At 44.5% G+C, this 21,382-nt stretch overlaps 1 protein-coding gene across 1 annotated transcript in view; it reads right to left on the reverse strand.

Moving 5' to 3' along the window:
- Positions 1 to 21,382, reverse strand: part of polr1a (RNA polymerase I subunit A) — a 231,470-nt gene that overhangs the window by 34,312 nt on the left and 175,776 nt on the right. The window contains exons 30-32 of the mRNA XM_059965629.1: positions 15,921 to 16,031; positions 7,244 to 7,498; positions 478 to 678 (exon numbers count right to left, since the gene is read on the reverse strand). Of these exons, the coding sequence (XP_059821612.1) occupies positions 478 to 678; positions 7,244 to 7,498; positions 15,921 to 16,031 (567 nt within the window). The remainder of the gene's footprint in view (positions 1 to 477; positions 679 to 7,243; positions 7,499 to 15,920; positions 16,032 to 21,382) is intronic.

The following is a 21,382-nucleotide window of genomic DNA, read 5'->3' on the forward strand; positions in this document are numbered from 1 at the left end:
GCAGACGTCCACAAACATACACTCCGTAGCCACTTTATTAGATCATAGAGTCATAGAAAAGTACAGGACAGAAACAGGCCCTTCAGCGTTGGTAGAAGGCTAAGGGTTAATCTGTTTGAAGGCAATAGAAGACAAAGAGAAACTTTCTCCACATAAAATTGAGAAAAATGCAGGAACAAAATGGGAAATATTGAAGGGGCTGCAGGACATGTCTTTCTTCACAAAGATGGCAATTGATGCTTTACTTTCTTATTTATTTTAAATCTGAGGTTAATAGATATTTCTTAATTAAATATATTATGGGCTATTAGAAAAGGTAAGCAGTACTGTTCAATCATAGCACAACCATTATCTTATCGAATGGTAAACTAGACTCAAGAGAAGAATTGCCCCTTGTCTGATGCAGAACAGAACAGCCATCATCTGTTCCCTTTCCAAATTTCCAGGCAGCAATAGTTGTCACAACATTTTACTCACATTGTCATACTTGAACATCTCGGTAAGGTTTATTCCCTCCGTGTTCAAAACTGTCTCCTTCTCTCCTGTCCTGTTGGTCGTTTCATTCAAAAGGCAACGAGTGATCCCTCTGGTCTCGTAAACAACTGCCTTTTGTGCCACAGACATGATCAATGAGGAGAAGTCAAAGTGCACCTTCATAATCGGCAGCTTTAGTTTAACCTGCAGAATGAATACTCAAATCACTGGAATGTAGCCTCTTGGCAAACATCGGAATTGAAAAAGAGCCCAGAAGCATTACAAATGCCCAATTGTTCGGGGGTTCTCCCACATAATTTGCATTCTTTAAATACAGGAGACTCCAATGCATAAAAACAAGAACTGGCAGGATGAGAAAAAGTTTCTCCCCTCAAGACATTAGGCTTCTGAACACTTTGCCTCATCGCATTCGAAATGTCACTGGTTAACGCATCCTGTACCTTGCAATATTTCATTTATGCACTTTACATTGAACTTCTAGGACTCTCAAGACCAACACCAAAAGATATAAAATCTATTTTACTGACAAGGAGAAAATATGTCAATAGACAATAGGTGCAGAAGTAGACCATTCGAGCCTGCACCGCTATTCTGAGATCACAGCTGATCATCTACTATCAATACCCGGTTCCTGCCTTGTCCCCATATCCCTTGATTCCCCTATCCCGGGGGTCGGCAACCTGCGGCTCCCGAGCCATTTGTGGCTCTTTCACCTCTGTGCTGTGGCTCCCTGTGGCTTTGGGAAATAATTGGTCAGTATTTAATTAAAATGTATTTTATGTTAGTTTGTTAGCTTTTGAAATGTAATTATGGTGATCTTGTACAACCTAAGTGTAGCGACACATTTCCTGCCACATCATAAAACGGCTCACAATTAGCCAGCATTCCGGCTAAGGGAGATAGCCTACGGGGGTTTGTGAGTACGCGTCTTTTGCAGCATCTGCGTCCATGGGGGCTGGGTTGAGGGAAGCTGAAAAGCAAGGCTGTTTAGTTCGAATAAAGCTATCTTTGACTGCAGTTTACTGACACCGCTACAACGTGTTTTTATCGCTGGCTGTCCAGACGGAAGGTGCTGAAACGCTTTGTCGCGTGTCTGGAAGAAGTGAAAACTTTCCTGGGCAGCAAAGGGCTCACCTTTCCTGAGCTGGAACAGCCAGAGTGGCTGGAAAAGCTACACTTCATGGTAGACATGACAGCGCACCTGAACACGCTGAACACAGCTCTTCAGGGGAAAGGACGTACAGCCCTGCACATGTTGGAGGATGTTTTGGCATTCGAGCGCAAGTTGACAGTGCTTGCCAGAGATTTACAGAAAGGCACTTTGTCTCACTTCCCCAATTTGAGAGAGTTCAAACAAGGTCACGACATGATAATTTCGGAGTATTTACATTCTGCAATCATCGCAATGCAAACATCGTTTGGGAAACGCTTCTGTGAGTTCAGAGAGGAAAAAAACACATTATCCTTCCCGGTCACTCCCTTAAGCATCGATCCTTCCCTACTGAATACGACTGCATTGGCAGGTGTGAGTCAACCTGATCTTGAGATGGAACTGGCCGACATAGCCGACAAAGACATATGGGTGTCCAAGTTTAGACGCTTGACAGCAGACCTTGAAGATGTTGCCCGTCAGAAGGCCGTTCTTGCTCAGAAACACAAATGGAGTGATATTGAAAACCTCACAGATGACAGCTTGCGATCCTGTGTAAAGATGAAGGTGACATCATACAGCCCTGATGTGCAGACGCTGTGCGCTGAGGTCCAGGAGCAGAAATCCCATTAACCAAGTATGATAAATATTTTAATTGCCTATTATTTTACTCATATTCATATTTTTTCATTGTTCAGTGAAATAGTCCTTTCATTTTTCAGGATGACAGCTGGCTGACGTTATTTTTGGTTTGCTGCTGGCGGAAAATTTAAGTTTGGCGTTTTTCATAAATACAAGAAGGACTCAAATAGACATTGAATATTTTACTTAAAAGTAACTTTCAACCCAACGTCTTTTTTTCGGAGTTCAAAATGTTTTTGTTGCATGCAGAAATGTAATTTCGTTCTCTCTGCAGGAGTTCATCAATTTCATAAATGCAACACATTATAGTTTGTTTATACATAGCATAAAGGCAAAAAAAACGTTGTATGCAGTGTTATTTCATTTTAAATGTCAAACGGGTTTTGCGGCTCCCAGTGTTTTCTTTTCTGTGGGAAACGGGTCCAAGTGGCTCTTTCAGTGGTAAAGGTTGCTGACCCCTGCCCTATCCATAAGATATCTATCCAGCTCCTTCTTGAAAGCATCCAGAGAATTGGCCTCCACTGCCTTCTGAGGCAGTGCAATCCACACCCCCACAACTCTATGGGAGAAGAAGTTTTTCCTTAACTCTGTCCCAAATGACCTACCCCTTATTCTTCAACCATGCCCTCTGATTACTGGACTCTCCCAGCATCTGGAACATATTTCCTGCCTCTATCTTGTCCAATCCCTTAATAATCATATGTTGCAATCAGATCCCCTCTCAATCTCCTTAATTCCAGTGTGTACAAGCCCAGTCTCTCTAATCTCTCTGCGGAAGACAGTCCAGACATCCCAGGAATTAACCTCATGAATCTATGCTGCACTTCCTCTACAGCCAGGATGTCCTTCCTTAACCCTGGAGACCAAAACTGTACACAGTACTCCAGGTGTGGTCTCACCAGGGCCCTGTACAAATGCAAAAGGATTTCCTTGCTCTTGTACTCAATTCCCTTTGTAATAAAAGCCAACATTCCATTAGCCTTCTTTACTGGCTGCTGCACTTGCTCATTCACCTTCAGTGACTGATGAACAAAGACTCCTAGATCTCTTTGTATTTCTCCCTTACCTAACTCTACCCCATTCAGATAATAATCTGCCTTCCTGTTCTTACTCCCAAAGTGGATAACCTCACACTTATTCACATTAAACATCATCTGCCAAGTATCTGCCCACGCACCCAGTCTATCCAAGTCACCCTGAATTCTCCTAACATCCTCATCACATGTCACACTGCCACCCAGCTTAGTATCATCAGCAAACTTGCCGATGTTATTCTCAATGCCTTCATCTAAATCGTTGATGTAAATGGTAAACAGCTGTGGTCCCAATACCGAGCCCTGTGGCACCCCACTAGTCACCACCTGCCATTCCAAGAAACACACATTCACCGCTACCCTTTGCTTTCTATCTGCCAACCAGTTTTCTATCCATGTCAATATCTTCCCCCCAATGCCATGAGCTCTGATTTTACCCACCAATCTCCTACGTGGGACCTTATCAAATGCCTTCTGAAAATCGAGGTACACTACATCCACTGGATCTCCCTTGTCTAACTTCCTGGTTACATCCTCAAAAAACTCCAATAGATTAGTCAAGCATGATTTGCCCTTGGTAAATCCATGCTGGCTCAGCCCAATCCTATCACTGCTAGCTAGATATGCCACTATTCCATCTTTAATAATGGACTCTAGCATCTTCCCCACTACTGATATTAGGCTGACAGGCTGATAGTTCTCTGTTTTCTCCCTCCCCTCCTTTCTTAAAAAGTGGGATAACATTAGCCATTCTCCAATCCTCAGGAACTGATCCTGAATCTAAGGAACATTGGAAAATGATTACCAATGCATCCGCAATTTCTGGGGCCACCTCCTTTAGTACTCTAGGATGCAGACCATCTGGACCTGGGGATTTGTCAGCCTTCAGTCCCATTGGTCTACTCATCACCGTTTCCTTCCTAATGTCAATCTGTTTCAATTCCTCTGTTACCCAATGTCCTTGGCCCATCCATACATCTGGGAGATTGCTTGTGTCTTCCCTGGTGAAGACAGATCTAAAGTACTTAGTAAATTCTTCTGCCATTTCTCTGTTTCCCATAACAATTTCACCCAATTCATTCTTCAAGGGCCCAACATTGTTCTTAACTATCTTCTTTCTCTTCACATACCTAAAAAAGCTTTTGCTATCCTCCTTTATATTCCTGGCTAGCTTGCGTCCATACCTCATTTTCTTTCTCCCTGTATTGCCTTTTTAGTTAAGTTCTGTTGTTCCTTAAAAATTTCCCAATCATCTGTCCTCCCACTCACCTTAGCTCTGTCATATTTCCTTTTTTTTTTAAATGCTATGCAATCTCTGACTTCCTTTGTCAACCACTGTGGCCCCTTTCCCCCCTTTGAATCCTTCCTTCTCCTTCTCCGGGGGATGAACTGATTTTGCTCCTTGTGCATTATTCCCAAGAATACCTGTCATTGCAGTTCCACTGTCTTTTCTGCTAGGATATCCGTCCATTTAACTTTGGCCAGCTCCTCCCTCATGGCTCCATAGTCTCCTTTGTTCAACTGCAACAATGACACCTCCAATCTGCCCTTATCCTTCTCAAATTGCAGATAAAAACTTATTATATTATGGTCACTACCTCTTAATGGCTCCTTTACTTCAAGATCGCTTCAAATCCTGTTAATTACACAAGACTAAATCCAGAATAGCCTTGTCCCTGGTCGGCTCTCGTACAAGCTGTTACACGAATGCATCCTGTAGGCACTCTACAAACTCTCTGTCCTGGGGTCCAGCACCAACCTGATTCTCCCAGTTCACCTGCATGTTGAAATCCCCCATAACTACTGCGACATTACCTTTGCCACATGCCAATGTTAACTCCCTATTCAACTTGCACCCAATATCCATGCTACTGTTTGGTGGCCTGTAGACAACACCCATTAGGGTCTTTTTGCCCTTACTGTTCCTCAGTTCTATCCACACAGACTCTACTTCTCCTGATCCTATGTCCCCCCTTGCAAAGGACTGAATCTCATTCCTCACCAACAGGGCCACCCCACCCCTTCTGCCCAAATTTCTGTCCGTACGATAGCACGTATACCCTTGTACATTCATTTCCCAGGTCTGATCTCCCTGCAGCCATGTCTCCGTTATCCCAACAACATCATAGTTACCCATTCGCACCTGAGCTTCAAACTCATCCGCCTTATTTCTGACACCATGCATTCAGATATAGAATTTTTAGCCCATTTCTCCTCTCTCTGTTTAAATCGCTGCCTATTGTGCTTAACCCAGCTCCCCGAACTCCCATTGGCCTATATGTCCTCAAGCAAATTTTAAGACTTAAATCCTAATAGGTATGATTCCATACCAGGTGATCAATAATCAATTCCAGATGGGACAAGTATTCTAAACGGATGATTCTGCTGGAATGCTTGCTGTGTTGAGTCAAAGAGACATAGAACACTGCAGCACAGAAACCTATCCTTCGACCTATGTAGTTCATGACAAACTGTTGTTCTGCCTATTCCCATCAATCTGCACCTGGTTCCTAGCTCTCCATACCCCTCCCAACCATGTACTCCCAAAATTTCTCTTAAAATGTTAAAATCAAAGCTGCATCCATCATTTCTGCTGGCAGCCTGATCCACACTCGTACCACCCACTGAATGATGTTCCCCTTCATGTTTCCCTTAAATATTTTACCTTTCACCCTTAACCTATGATCTCTTGTTGTAGTCTCACCCAAATGGCGCCAGAGAACAACACAACCTCAAGCAACATCTTTCAGATAATCCACAAAACTGTTTCTTCCACTTTTTTTTACATCTTCTTTGTTTTAAATGTGTTTATGGTACTGTTACAGCCTGTTATCTATAGTTTGAAGATAAACTGAGTGATCTGACACTTTTGTTGTCTCCAAGATTTTAGGAGGTGAATGGTCTCAAGGCCTAGAAGCTTCCAATCTCTCGCTCGCCACTGCCGGAAGGGGTGACAGTCTCTTGCTGACTGCTCCTGAGGAAGGGTCACTGCTTTTGAGTGGTCTCCCTGTCTCTCTCTCTCTCTCTCTGTTGATGCTGTCGGAGGATGGTACCGAAGTTCTGGGTCTGTGATTTATGGATTGGAATGTAGTTCAATTGGACTCTTACAGTTTTATGTTTTTATGTTGTGTGTTTCACCCAATCTTTCTTGTTGCCAGTTGCACAATTTATTTTTGCACGTGGGGGAGAGGTTTATGTTCTTGTTGCCATGTTCACAATATTTTTTGGGCGTGGGGGGGGTGTGTTTGATGTTTTTCTTTGTACAGCTTCCATGGTTTTCTTTATTTTGTGGCTATCCAGAGAAGATGAATCTCAGAGTTGTATATTGCATATGTACTTCGATAATAAATGTACCTTGAGGACTCTGAAAAAAGCCTGCCCATGTTTATCCTACTGATACCCATATATACCTCTATAAAACCTCCCTTCTTTCTCCCACGCTCCAGGGAATAAAACCATAACCTATTCAAACTTTTCCTATAATTCAGGTCTTCAAGTCCACGTGGAATTGGCTTGCCTTCATTCTGACTTGTTAAACAGCCATTGAGGAACACTTGGAATTTATAAAGGAGCATCTGAGATTAGCAGTTCTCTGATTTGCTGAGAGACATTGAAAGATCGCATCAATAAGGAAAAATAATTGAAAATTAATTGATCCACAAATTCTGAGTAGAGCTGCCCTTCACATAAAATGCTGTAACTGCTGATGACTTTAATGAGGCAAGTAGAACAATATTTTGCTGTCATTGGTGAATTACCTGGCAGACCTCAGTAAACCTCTCCAGCCTCCTGTAGACATGCTACACTGACTGACGATGAACTTTCAGAATAGTGGATCTTTAGAGCAACTCAGTTCAGCAAAACAAAAATAAACCTCAGTGGTTTTAACAAACAGTTTCATGTAACATTATTCTTGTCTTACCTCACACCACAGACTGTCATTTGCATCATATTTATAACCTTCAATAGCAGGATGTAAATTTAACACCGCATTTACTCTTGCATCGCCCATGTCCACTGTGGTCTCCCTTCTACTATTCTTCGTAAAATCAGAATATTCAGAAGAGTCTTGGTTGGTAAGTTCCTGTTGGTCGTCTTTTGAGAGGACTTCTTCTTCCTTCTCCTCTAGTTCTTCTGCATCGTCTCTGGCCTCCTCTCCCTCACTATCATAATCCACCTAAAAGATGAGTAAAATAATTATGTTATAAGCTCACCTCCCCCCCCCCCCCCCATAGGTCAGAGGCAAATGCATTCTGCGGTATGCTCAAAAAGGTGCAATTCACGAATAACGGGGCGGCACAGTAGCATAGTGGTTAGTACAACGCTTTGCAGTACAGGCGACCTGGGTTCAATTCCCACCACTGCCTGTAACAAGTTTGTACGTTTTCCCCATGACTGCGTGGGTTTCCTCCGGATGCTCTGGTTTCCTCCCACCGTGCAAAGACGTACCAGTTGTTAGGTTAATTTGGCATTGTAGGCTAAGATTACAACGGAGGATTGCTTGGGGGCACAGCTCCAAGGGGCAGAAGTGCATATTCCACGTTGTATCTCAATAAATACCTAAATAAATAGTCACCCACCTCTGCTCTGACTTGAGATCTACCCCTCACTCCAGCATTATACGAAGTAAAGTGGAGATGAACTTGTGAACTTTTGTCCTTTCCACTGCTCATACTGAATATCAAAGAGAACATTCAACCCAATCCCCACCACTAGTAGATTGGGGCCTTACAAGAAATATTCAAACAACTCCACTAAAGATGATAATATATATTGTGATTCAAGAATCTTTGGACATTGAGAAATTATGTAATTACAAAACCTCAAATAAGAATAAACCCAGCAATCATTTACTTACTTTAAGTGCTGCAACAAATAAACTCCCCAAAAATGAACTGAAATACATCCCAACACTTACCAAGATTAATCAAGAGCCAAGCAGAGTACAAGGTATGAATGTGATGCACATTTTTATTTGGAGTCAGGCGCACAACACAGGAAACAGGACCTTTTGCCCACCACATCAATTCAACAGATGTACGCATCCTAACCAATACTGTGGCGGCTCATTTCCTAGCGTATGCGAACCGACTCACAATTAGATAGCCTACGGGGGTTTGCGAGCACAGAGCTTTGGAGCCTCTTCGCCATGGGGGGCCGGTTGACAGAGGCTTAAAAGTGAGGCTGAAGTTTTCGAATAAAGTTTTTCCTTCGACTGCAGTTACCGACTCCGTGTCGTAATTTTAGCGCTGCTTGTAGCACACCGCTACAATTGGTGACCCCGACGGTCCAAACGATTTTTGGACCAGAAATGACCGACGCCGCCTCTGTTCATGCGGTTTCGTTGAAACTGCCAGGTTTCTGGACACAGCGCCCGGACCTATGGTTCCAGCAAGCCGAAGCCCAATTCCACGTTCGCCGGATCACCTCAGAAGACACCCGCTACTACTACGTGGTGGGCTCCCTCGACCAGGACACAGCTGCCCAGGTCGCGGAGTTCGTACAGTCGCCCCCGGCAGACGGCAAGTACACGGAATTCAAAGCCCTGCTCCTCAGGACTTTCGGACTCTCACGGCGCGAGCGGGCTGCCCGTTTACTGCACCTGGATGGCTTGGGAGACAGACCTCCATCGGCTTTAATGAATGAGATGTTGTCTCTGGCCGAGGGACACACAGGCCTCATGTTTGAGCAGGCATTCCTGGAGCAGCTGCCCGAGGACATACGCCTGCTGCTGTCCGACGCGGATTTCAGTGACCCCCGGAAGGTGGCAGCCCGGGCGGACTTGCTGTGGAACGCCAAAAAGGTGAGCGGGGCGTCCATCGCACAGATCTCCCAGCCACGCTCCCGGCAGCAAACCAGTCCAGGCCCGGCCGCAGAGCCCACTAACCCCCGGCCCAATGACCACTGGTGCTTCTACCACCAGCGGTGGGGCGCAGAAGCCCGCCGTTGCCGCCCGCCCTGCAAGTTCCCGGGAAACGCCAGGGCCAGCCGCCGCTGATGGCTACGGCGGCTGGCCATCGGGATAGCCTCCTGTATGTGTGGGATAGCAGGTCGGGACGCCGCTTTTTGGTCGATACTGGGGCTGAGGTCAGCGTTTTACCTCCGACGGGTTACGACACCCGCAGCAGGGCACCGGGTCCCCCCCTGAGGGCCGTGAACGGCAGCACAGTAAGGACCTATGGCACCCGTCAGGTGCAGCTACAATTCGGCCCCAGCCAGTTCACGTGGGACTTCACACTGGCCGCCGTAGCCCAACCGCTTCTGGGTGCGGATTTTTTGCGAGCTCACAGCCTGCTGGTTGACCTGCCCAGGAAGAGACTGGTACACGCCGAGACCTTTCAGACATTCTCCCTGGGCGCGGCCCAGTTGCCAGCCCCTCACCTCGGCTCCATCACGCTGTCCGACAACGACTTCACCAGGGTCCTGGCGGAGTTCCCATCGGTTCTGGCACCGCAGTTCACAGCAGCCATGCCCAGGCACGGCGTACAGCACCACATCCCGACACAGGGACCACCCCTCCATGCCTGTGCTCGGCGGCTTCCCCCGGACAAGCTCCGACTGGCGAAGGAGGAGTTCCAGAGAATGGAGGAATTGGGGATCATCCGGCGGTCCGACAGCCCCTGGGCTTCCCCCCTGCACATGGTGCCCAAAGCGACGGGGGGCTGGAGACCGTGCGGCGACTACCGCAGGCTGAACGAGGCTACCACACCGGACCGCTACCCTGTGCCGCACATTCAGGACTTTGCGGCAAACCTGCACGGCGCCCGGATCTTCTCCAAGGTCGACCTTGTCCGAGGGTACCATCAAATCCCGATGCATCCTGACGACGTCCCCAAAACGGCTCTCATCACCCCGTTTGGCCTCTTCGAGTTCCTCCGCATGCCGTTTGGCCTGAAGAATGCCGCACAGACGTTCCAGCGGTTAATGGACGCGGTGGGACGGGACCTGGACTTCGCGTTCATCTATTTGGATGACATCCTCATAGCCAGCGGCAGTCGTCAGGAGCATCTGTCCCACCTCCGTCAACTCTGCGCCCGACTGAGTGAGTACGGTCTTACAATCAACCCTGCCAAATGCCAGTTCGGACTTGATACCATTGACTTCCTGGGCCACAGGATTACTAAAGACGGGGCAACCCCTCTGCCCGCTAAGGTAGATGCGGTCCGCCACTTCCCCCGACCCACCACGATCAAAGGCCTTCAGGAATTCGTAGGTATGGTCAATTTCTACCGCCGCTTCCTCCCTTCAGCTGCCCGGATCATGCGCCCCCTGTTCGCCCTGATGTCGGGTCCGAGCAAGAACATTACCTGGGACGAGGAGTCCGCCGCCGCTTTCGTTCAAACGAAGGAAGCTTGGCAGAATGGACACCCCTACCGCCCTCACAGTGGACGCATCAAACACGGCAGTCGGTGGGGTGCTGGAGCAACTCATCGCAGGTCGCTGGCAACCCCTGGCGTTTTTCAGCAAACACCTGCGGCCACCCGAGCTCAAGTACAGTGCTTTCGACCGGGAACTGTTGGCGCTCTACCTGGCAATCCGGCATTTCAGGTACTTCCTAGAAGGCCGGCCCTTCACCGCGTTCACGGACCACAAACCGCTTACCTTTGCGTTTACGAAAGCATCCGACCCCTGGTCATCCCGCCAGCAACGCCACCTGTTCTACATCTCTGAATACACGACGGATGTCCGGCACGTCTCGGGTAAGGACAATGTCGTGGCGGATGCGCTCTCTCGCCCTACCGTTCATGCCCTTTCCCAAGGGGTAGACTTTGAGGCACTGGCAGAGGCACAGCAGGTAGATGAGGAGATTCCGAGTTACAGGACTGCAGTCTCTGGTTTGCAGCTCCAGGACTTCCCCGTGGGCCCAGGTGAGAGGACCCTACTCTGTGACGTCGCCACCGACCGGCCCCGTCCGGTCGTCCCCGCAGCCTGGCGGCGACGTGTTTTCGACTCCATTCATAACTTGGCGCATCCCTCCATCCGGACAACTGTCCGGATGGTTTCCAGCAGGTTCGTTTGGCACGGACTCCGCAAACAGGTCAGTGAATGGGCCAGAACGTGCATGCACTGCCAGACGGCCAAGGTGCAGCGGCACACCAAAGCCCCACCGCAGCAGTTCCATCCCGCCCACCGGCGTTTCGACCACATTCATGTGGATATCGTGGGCCCCCTGCCAGTGTCGCGCGGAGCGCGTTACCTCCTGACTATCGTGGACCGGTTCACAAGATGGCCAGAGGCGGTCCCGCTCACCGACACCACCTCCGAATCTTGCGCCCGAGCCCTGCTCGCCACCTGGATATCCCGCTTTGGTGTACCAGCCCACATTACCTCCGACAGAGGCGCCCAGTTCACCTCCAGCCTGTGGTCAGCTATGGCCAGCCTTTTGGGGACTCAGCTGCACCACACCACTGCCTACCACCCATAGTCGAACGGGCTAGTGGAGCGTTTCCACCGTCACCTGAAGTCGGCCCTCATGGCCCGCCTGCGAGGAGCCAACTGGGCGGACGAGCTTCCCTGGGTCCTACTCGGCATTCGCACAGCGCCCAAGGACGACCTGCACGCCTCGTCGGCCGAGTTGGTATACGGCGCGCCCCTGGCCGTCCCCGGGGAGTTCCTACCAGCCCCAAGGGGGCAAGAGGAAGCTCCCGCAGCAGTCCTGGGCAGACTTCGCAAGAAGCTCGGTAACCTGGCCCCCATACCCACTTCACAGCATGGGCGGCACCCGACCTGCGTACCCAAAGACCTACGGAACTGTAAGTTTGTGTTTGTACGAAGGGGCGGGCATCGGCCGCCGCTGCAGCGGCCATACGAGGGGCCGTTTACGGTGCTCCGGAACAACGGGTCCACGTTCGTGCTGGACGTTGGGGGGAAGGAGGAGATTTTCACGGTGGACCGCCTCAAGCCGGCCCATGTGGACCTGGCGCAACCGGCCGAGTTTCCGGCGCCTCGGCGCAGAGGCCGACCTCCCAAGCAGGTTCTGGCCCAGGCTGTGGACATTGGGGGGTGTATCGCCGGTTCTGGGGGGGGGTTATGTGGCGGCTCATTTCCTAGCGTATGCGAACCGACTCACAATTAGATAGCCTACGGGGGTTTGCGAGCACAGAGCTTTGGAGCCTCTTCGCCATGGGGGGCCGGTTGACAGAGGCTTAAAAGTGAGGCTGAAGTTTTCGAATAAAGTTTTTCCTTCGACTGCAGTTACCGACTCCGTGTCGTAATTTTAGCGCTGCTTGTAGCACACCGCTACAATACCTCATTTCTTGCTAAGGTGGAATATTGAGGATGCTCTTCACCGATGTGACCTGTGGGCACTGAAGTCCTCAGGACCACACTCCAGTCGTTGATTTCATTGTCTTACCCCCGGCCTACAGCGGATTCAGGCCATATGTTACCACCAGTACCGCACTTACCGAGGTCAGCATTTGCTAAGCTACACTCCATCAAATTGCAAAAAGGACTTAGAATTAACATAACGCTATTTCAGCACCAGCAGCCCAGATTCAATTCCTCCGCTGTCTGCAAGGAATTTATATGTTCTGGGTGCTCTGGTTTCCTCCCACGTTCCAAAAACGTCTGGGTTAGTAGGTTAATTAGTCACTGGATGTAACTGGGTGTCATGAGCTTGTGGGCCTAGAAGGGTCTGTTACTGTGCCGTATCTCAAAAATACAGATAAATACACTGTACAATGCAGGAACAGGCCTTTGGACCAACCATGTCCTCTCTGATGACAATATAAACTAATTTCATTTGCCTGCACAACGTCTGTATTCCTTCATTCCCTGCTTAGTTACGTGTCTGTATAAATGCTTCTTAAACACTGCTATTGTATCTGTTTCCACCATTTTCACTGGAAGGTCCAGGCACCTACCATATTTTATACTCAATGGATTCCGGTTAATTGGGCCACCGATTAAAGTGACTGCTGCTCATTTGGGACGACTCTTAAAGAACAAAAACTGACCGAAAAAGTAGCATTGTTTATTTGGAGCACTATGCCGCTTGATTGGAACAGGAGACTGTTGACAAAGTTTCCAATCAGCATCAGTTGTGTGGCCATTAGACACCACATCATGCTTACAACAACCAGTTTTTAAATAGCCTTAGTTGCATGCGTTTCTGTTCAAAAAGCAGTGATCTCTGTCACTGATCGTTGGTGACAAATAAGCAGTAAGACAATTCAGAACTGTTTTGCTCACTGTGGTTTCAAGTACTCAGGCTTGGAGATGCCAGAAACAGCCGAATGAAAAAACAACTAATGAAAACGAAAAGCTTCCATGAAGCTTCAACTAATTGGGGCAGCTGCTTAATTGGGCCAAAATGTTCTGGTCCTGATGTGTCTCAATAAACAGGAATTCACTATATTTCTATTAGTTTGCCCTTCAACATCTAAAGCTCCAGAGAAACCCAAGTTTGTCCAACTTCTCCTTATAGCCCATGCTCTCCAATCCAGGCACTAACTCAATGAACCTCTTCTGCACACTTGCCAAAGCTCCCAAACTCTTTCTGCAATATGATGATTGAAATTGCACACAGTACTCCAAATGTGACCTAATGACATTTTATACAGCTGTACCTTGGTTTTCTAGTTTTATTCTCAATACCCCAAACAATGGAGGCAAGTATGCCGTATGCTTTCTTTACTATCCTATTGACTTAAGTTGCCACTTCCAGCAAACTATGAACTTTCACCCCAGTTCACCCCGTTGGTCAATGCCCCTGAGGATTCTACCATTTACCACCTACATGGTCCCTGCTTTGATCCCTATGTCACAGACCTTCAGTGAGAGTAACATCCCTCCACCACTATCTTCTGTCACCTATGACCTGAATTCAGCCTACCCAGTCACTTTGGAAACCATGCAGCCTAAACTTCTCCGTCAGCCTACCATGACAGATTCTGTCAAATACACAGACATCATCCACTGTGCTAGTCTTATGAATCATCAGTTATCTCAACTTCATGTGACAAGACCTTCTCTGTACAAAACCATCTAATAACATTCACCAATAAGTTCAGATTTTTTCAGATTGCAAATAAACTCTTCCATAAAACTCAAAAACATGGAAAACTTACAGCACAATACGGGCCCTTCAGCCCACAGTGCTGTGCCGAACGTTGTACTTACTTCAGAAATTACCCATAGCCCTCTACTTTTCTAAGCTCCACGTACCTGTCCAGAAGTCTCTTAAAAGACCCTGTCGTATCCGCCTCCACCACCGTCGCCGGCAGCCCATTCCACACACTTATCACTCTGCGTAAAAAACTTACCCCTGACATCTCCTCTGTACCTACGTCCAAACACCTTAAAACTGCGCCCTCTCGTGATAGCCATTTCATCCCTGGGAAAAAGCCTCTGACTATCCACATGATCAACGCCTCTCATCCATCCTCATAAAAATCTCTTCCATTAATTTCCAAACCATAAATATAATACTCACCAACCTATGCTGGATTAACCCACCTGCCTTTCTAAACCAAAGCAACAACTTTGGCTATCGTCCATTTTACCGGGAGCTTCTTAAGAAGGATACGAAGAACTTGGCCAAGACAGCAGTAATCTCCTGCCTTGCCTCCTTCAGTAACCTAGGATAGATCCCATCAGGCCCTGGGGATTTATCCATCTGGATAATCTTCAAGAGACCTAGAACCACTTCCTTAATATTAACGTCCAAAGATATCAACACACCGCTCCCAAATCTCATCATCCAGGTTTTTCTAATTGGTAAATATCAATGCAAAGTACTTACTTTGTACCTCACCTACCGACTTCCTCTGGCTCCAGGCGTATATTATCTCCTTAGTGGGCGGTCCAGTACCCTTTCCCTTGCTACCCTTGTGTTTTTAATATATTTATAAAATGTTTTGAGATTTTTCTTAATCCTACTCTTCATAGCCCTTCTCATTAAGTTCCTTCCAGCTTCCCTCAAATTTCTCAACAGCTTGTTAGATTTCAGCTTCCTAAACTTTACATATGGTTCCCTTTTTTACTGACTAAATTTACAATATCTCAAATAATGAAGCAAAAAAAAAATAGACCTTGATCTTACAACTCTTAGAGCATTTTACATTGAATGGCTATAATTAGAAACATCCCTAGGAACTGAGTGTCTCTTTCAGTGAATAAACCTTGTCTGTTGCCAAGGACATCAGCTTGATGAAGACAGTTTGCAGAAAGTTGCAAACTCAGTGTACTCCATCACAGGCACCAGCCCCTGCAGCATCGAGAACATCTTCAAAAGCCAATGCCTTAAAAAGGCAGCATCCATCATTATGGACCCACGTCACCCATGACATGCCCTCTCCTCATGGTACCATTGAGGAGCAGTTACAGGACCCTGAAGACCCATGCTCAGTGTTTTAGGAACAGTTTCTTCCCCTCCACCGTCAGGTGCCTGAATGGGCAATGATCTCATGTATGCTACTTCACTATTTTTTTGCTCACTTTTTGAACCACTTATTTAATATAAATTCCTTATTATATCTTATCTTTTCTATTATTATGTCTTGCAATGTACTGCTGCCACAAAACAACAAATTTCATGATGCGAGCCAGTGATATTAAACCTGATTCTGAAAAAGTCTTTGAAATGCATGTTATACCTCTTCTTCCTGTTTTTCACGCCTTTTAGCATCTGTAGCATCGGCATCTCCTTCATCTGCTTGCGCGTCAACAATTGGGACCTCCTCTTCAGCAGCCAGCTCATTGTCATCCTGTGTCTTTTTTTAAAAAAACACATGGCATTAAACAAAATACAAAAATCTCTCCAGTTCCTCTTCACACTTTGTGGCGGCAACTTTGCCATTTCTTTAGCATTTTTGCCTGTTTTTTTTAAACGAGACTGAGTTGCTCGCTCGACGCTCAACCCAGCACGGACAGAAGGCGTACAAGTAGCCGGCCGGATTCGAACCTGGGACCACTTGCCTCGAAGTCAGATGCAGATGCCACTACACCACTGGCAGTCATTGACAGAGAGGTAAAATAGTTGCAATTCTAACAAAACAGTGATAAATATCACATCAAACACCAGGGAAAACATGCATGATCAGTGATCTTTATTACTATCAATTCCTAATGGAAGCACAGTGTGCAGCCCCATTCTGATTAAGGTTGGGAGAATTAGTAACAAGAGGCTCAATAGTCTTAAGGCAAGAACAGGTTAGGGCAAGCACAACTGGAGGTCCCATGTAGGTTTCCAGTAATTATTTTTCACCTGTCAGTACATTTCCTGCTGAGAGTGGGTCCAGAATTAGTGTTAAGTTCCTTGTGTGAGATGTGGGAACTTTGGGAGACCTCCAGGCTCCCTGATAACTACATTTGCACTACATTAAGGATCAGGAGCTGCGGCCAGATGAACTCATACGGGAAAATGAGGATGTGATAGATAGGAGCTACAGGAAAGTAGTCACCCCTAAGTCACTAGAGGCAGGTATCTGGGTGACGGTGAGGATAGGGAAAGGGAATTGGCAGCCAATGTAGACTACCCCTGTGACTGTTCCCCTCAATAATAAGAATATTGCTTTGCATACTGTTGGGGTAGAAATGGGGGAAGTGGGGGGGGGGAATGACTTACTAGAGGAAGCTGCAGCAACCTGATCTCTGGCACTAGGTCTGTCTCAGTGGCTCAGTGTGGGGAGAAGAGGAGTGCAGTAGTGATAGGGGGTTCCATAATTAGAGAAGCTCACAGCAGATTCTGTGGATGTGAAAGAGACACGTAGGTGTTGCCTCACAGGTGCCAGGGTCAAGGATCAAGTCCATAGCATTCTAATGGGTGAGGGTGAACAGCCGGAAGTTGTGGCACACAATGGTACCAACAGCAAAGGCTGTTGGAAAAGGGAGGAGATGTTCAAGAGAGAATATAGGGAGTTGGGTAGAAAGTTGAGAAGCGAGGTCAGCAGGAGACGCTCATGAGTGAGCATTGTTTCAGATTCGCTCCATAACCTTTACTTTTTTGAACCTACGATCACTCTTATTTAACTTACTTTTACCTACATCAAAAGGTCGATCTAAAGATCTAAAGGTTGAGAATCTGGGAAAGATCCTAATGGGAATGGGAAGAAGAAAAAGACCGATCCTAAACGCACTGAATTGACTTATGAAATGTTATTGGAGGTTTTAAATGAAAAATTTGAAGAACATCGACAAATTTTCAAACAAGATATAAAGGCTTTTCAAGATTATATGGATAAGACGGATTCAGTAGTTAACCAGCAGCAAGTTCTAATCGCAACTTTGCAAGAGGACGCTCGGAAGCTAGACTTGATAATTGAAAAACTGGAGCAGAAATTACTTTCGACGATGAAACAGGTGGAAATACTTAAAGCCAAGAGTGTCGATTTCGAGAATCGGTCCAGAAGACAGGACTTACGCATACTTGGCCTCCCGGAAGGTATTGAACAAGGGGACCCCTCAAAGTACTTTGCTCAACTTTTAAAGGATGCGTTCACTTCTGTATTCCCGGACAGTCCTCTGTTACTTGATTGTGCTCACAGAATTATGCGTCGATCACCAAGTGCTTCAGCTAAACCACCGGATGTAATTGTCCGATTTCATTATGTGCATGTTAAAGAGCAACTTATTCGTGTGGCTCGGCGTGTAGGGATGGTCAAATTTCAAGAATTCAATTTTCGATTAGTGAAAGATTTTAGTCCAGAAGTAATGAAGGCAAGGCTTCTTTTTAAACCTCTGATGTCCGAATGTTATGAGAAAAATATAAAACCGGCGCTCTTATACCCTGCGAAGCTCAGAATATTGCCTCCCAATGCATCTCAGCGTGTTTTCTTTCCTACATCTGAAGCGAGAAGCTTTTTGAATGAGAACTTCCCTACTGCTATGGATTCTCATCTCTAGTAAATGAGTGATTTTGATCGTTGCAAGATGGTTTTTTGTTTCCAAAACCAGATTTTGTTTCTGGCTGTTGGTGTAGGTTTACTCTATATTTTATACTCTAGTTAAAGTTTTTTTTGATGTACTAATCTTTTTATTTTACTTACTTCAATCACTGTACTTTAGCTTTGATCATTTTTATTAATCCTTCGAAGGTGAATTTTTTTTACTAAGATGGTGGTTTCTTCTCTAAAATATTTTTGGCCTTTTTTTTATTTCGCCATTTTTTTTCTTTCATCTTCTTCCTATAATGCATTTCTTATCACAGTTTAAAATTTTTTTTTGGTTTGTTTGGGTTTTAATCTGATTTATAAGTTACTAGTGATTATATTCTTCTTGGTTTTTTTACTACCAATTATATTAAGAAGTTTGGTTTTAGTATAGTGATTATTATTTCTTTAGAGTTTGGGTGGATCTTTTTTTAACCTTTATATACGGAGTTGCTTTCTGCTGATACGGGGGTAGATTTAGTTTCATCTCTCCTTTTTCCCAGCCTTTTCCTGGCTGGGGAGATCTTTTCTCCTCTTGGTAGGGGGTGGGGGGTGTTTTTCTAAATCTTATGTTCTTTACATTAGTTTTTTTTTGTTTCTTCATTTGGGCTGATTTTAAACTACTAAAATGTCCGCGATGTCGTCACTTCCAGGTCCACCTCTTATTTTTGTTCCTCTTCCGGGTGCATGAGTTCATAATTTGGTTAACCCTTTATATACCAAAGGGTTGATTTCAAAAATATGGCTCAGACCATTAATTTTGTCTCTTGGAATACTAATGGTTTAAACCATTCGATTAAATGGAAAAAGATTTTCAAAGTATTCTAAAGACTTAATGCACATATTATTTTTGTACAAGAAACTCATGTGAGGAAAGAGGATATTTATCACTTTTTTAGGTTTTGGCGGGGTCAACAGTACCATTCGAATTCAAATGCTAATGTAAAGGGAGTTTTAATTTTTATTGACTCCTCTATTGCATTTGTCCAGCACGATATCTTTTCGGATCCGAATGGTAGATTTTTGTTAATTACGGGCTTACTTTTTAACAAAAAGGTTGCTATGGTTAATGTTTGTGCTCCAAATGTGGATTATCCCAATTTTTTTAAGTCCTTATTTACTTCTCTACCTAATCTAAATGAATATAAGTTAATAATGGGTGGTGACTTTAATTGTTGTTTAAATCCTTTGTTGGACAAATCTATATCTACTTAGACTTTACCTAATAAGTCGGCCACTTATATTAACACTTTTTTGACTGATAATGGAATTTTTGATATTTGGAGATTTCGGCATTCTAAGGACAAAGAGTTTTCATTTTTCTCACATGTTTATCATTCCTACTCGAGAATTGATTTTTTTTTTATTGACTCTTGTTTTATTCCATCGGTAATTGGTTGTAATTATGATATTATAGCCATCTCTGACCATGCTCCATTAAAACTTCCTATTAAATTTACGGATACAGCTTCTAGTGCTAGACAATGGCGATTTGATTCTACTTTACTACAAGATCCGGATTTTATTGAATTTATGAAGGAACAGACATTTATTTCCTGGATTAAACTGATATATCATACTCCAGTAACCTCGGTGCTTACTAACAATCAAAGATCTCCCTTTTTTCGTTTATTTTGGGGTACTAGACAAGGCTGTCCTCTCAGTCGATTATTATTTGATATTGCTTTAGAACCCTTGGCAATTACCATCAGAGAATCACAGAACATTTTTGGCATTAATCGTGGGACGGATATACATAAGCTATCATTATATGCAGATGATTTATTATTATTTATTTCTGATCCTGAGAAATCCATTCCTGCAGTTATATCATTGTTGGCTCAATTTAGTGATTTTTCCGGGTATAAATTAAATCTTAATAAGAGTGAATTGTTTCCTTTAAATAGACAGGTCCCAATTTATGGAAATTTACCTTTTAAATTAGTTAATTACTCTTTTATTTACTTATGGATTAAAATCACACAAAACTATAAGGACTTACTTAAGGTTAATTTTTTACCCCTAATCGGTCAGATTAAATGTTTGTTTACTAAATGGTCACCAGTATCTTTATCTCTGATAGGTCGGATTAATGCTATTAAGATGGTTATTTTACCCAAGTTTTTATACATATTTCAAGCAGTACCAATTTTTATTCCGAAATCTTTTTTTGCTAATGTTGATTCAAAAATTTCCTCATATATATGGCATAATAAAAATCTTAGATTAGGTAAAAAAATATTTACAGAAGGCAAGGAAGGAAGGTGGACTGGCATTGCCTAATTTTAGATTTTATTATTGGGCAGTTAATATCTGATATTTGATATGTTGGTTAAAGGATTGGGATATATCTTTTAGCCCTCATTGGGTGAACCTGGAAATTAAATCTGTACAAGGATTTGCATTGGGTTCTATTTTAGGGTCTTCTCTTCCCTTTGCTCTTTCTAAATTGCCGAAACGAATTGACAATCCGAAAGTTAAACATATTTTACATATATGGTTTCAATTTCGGAAATTTTTTGGATTGACTCAGTTCGTTTTAAATATTCCTATTGTATCCAATTGCTTTTTTTATCCTTCTATTATAGACCAAGCTTATTCAGCTTGGAAGACTAAAGGATTACTATGATTTTCCGATTTATTTTTGGATAATTGTTTTATGTCTTTTGAGCAATTATCTAATAAATATAATTTGCCTAGATTTCATTTTTTAAGATATTTACAGATTAGGAATTTCTTAAATACTGTACTTCCTACCTTTCCAAATTTTGCATCTTCAGGTATTTTGGAGAATTTGTTTGAACTAATCCCTTTACAGAAAGGGCTAATATCAAAACTTTACAATATAATTATGAAGATACGTTCAGAGCCCTTTTATAAGACTAAAAATGATTGGGAAAGAGAACTTAACCTTACTATCCCTATTGAGAATTGGGATAAAATTCTTCAATTAGTTAATACATCATCTATATGTGCTAAACATTCATTAATACAGTTTAAAGTTGTGCACAGGGCTCATACGTCCAAAGATAAATTGGCTTATTTTTATTCCTATATAAATCCTATTTGTGACAGATGTCATTCTGAGATAGCGTCTTTAACTCATATGTTCTGGTCGTGTCCGCTTTTGAAAAAATATTGGAAGGACATTTTTGATATTATTTCTACGGTACTGAACATTGATTTAC

The sequence above is a fragment of the Hypanus sabinus genome, chromosome 3 (assembly GCF_030144855.1).
Source record: "Hypanus sabinus isolate sHypSab1 chromosome 3, sHypSab1.hap1, whole genome shotgun sequence".
Classification (NCBI taxonomy): Eukaryota; Metazoa; Chordata; class Chondrichthyes; order Myliobatiformes; family Dasyatidae; genus Hypanus; species Hypanus sabinus.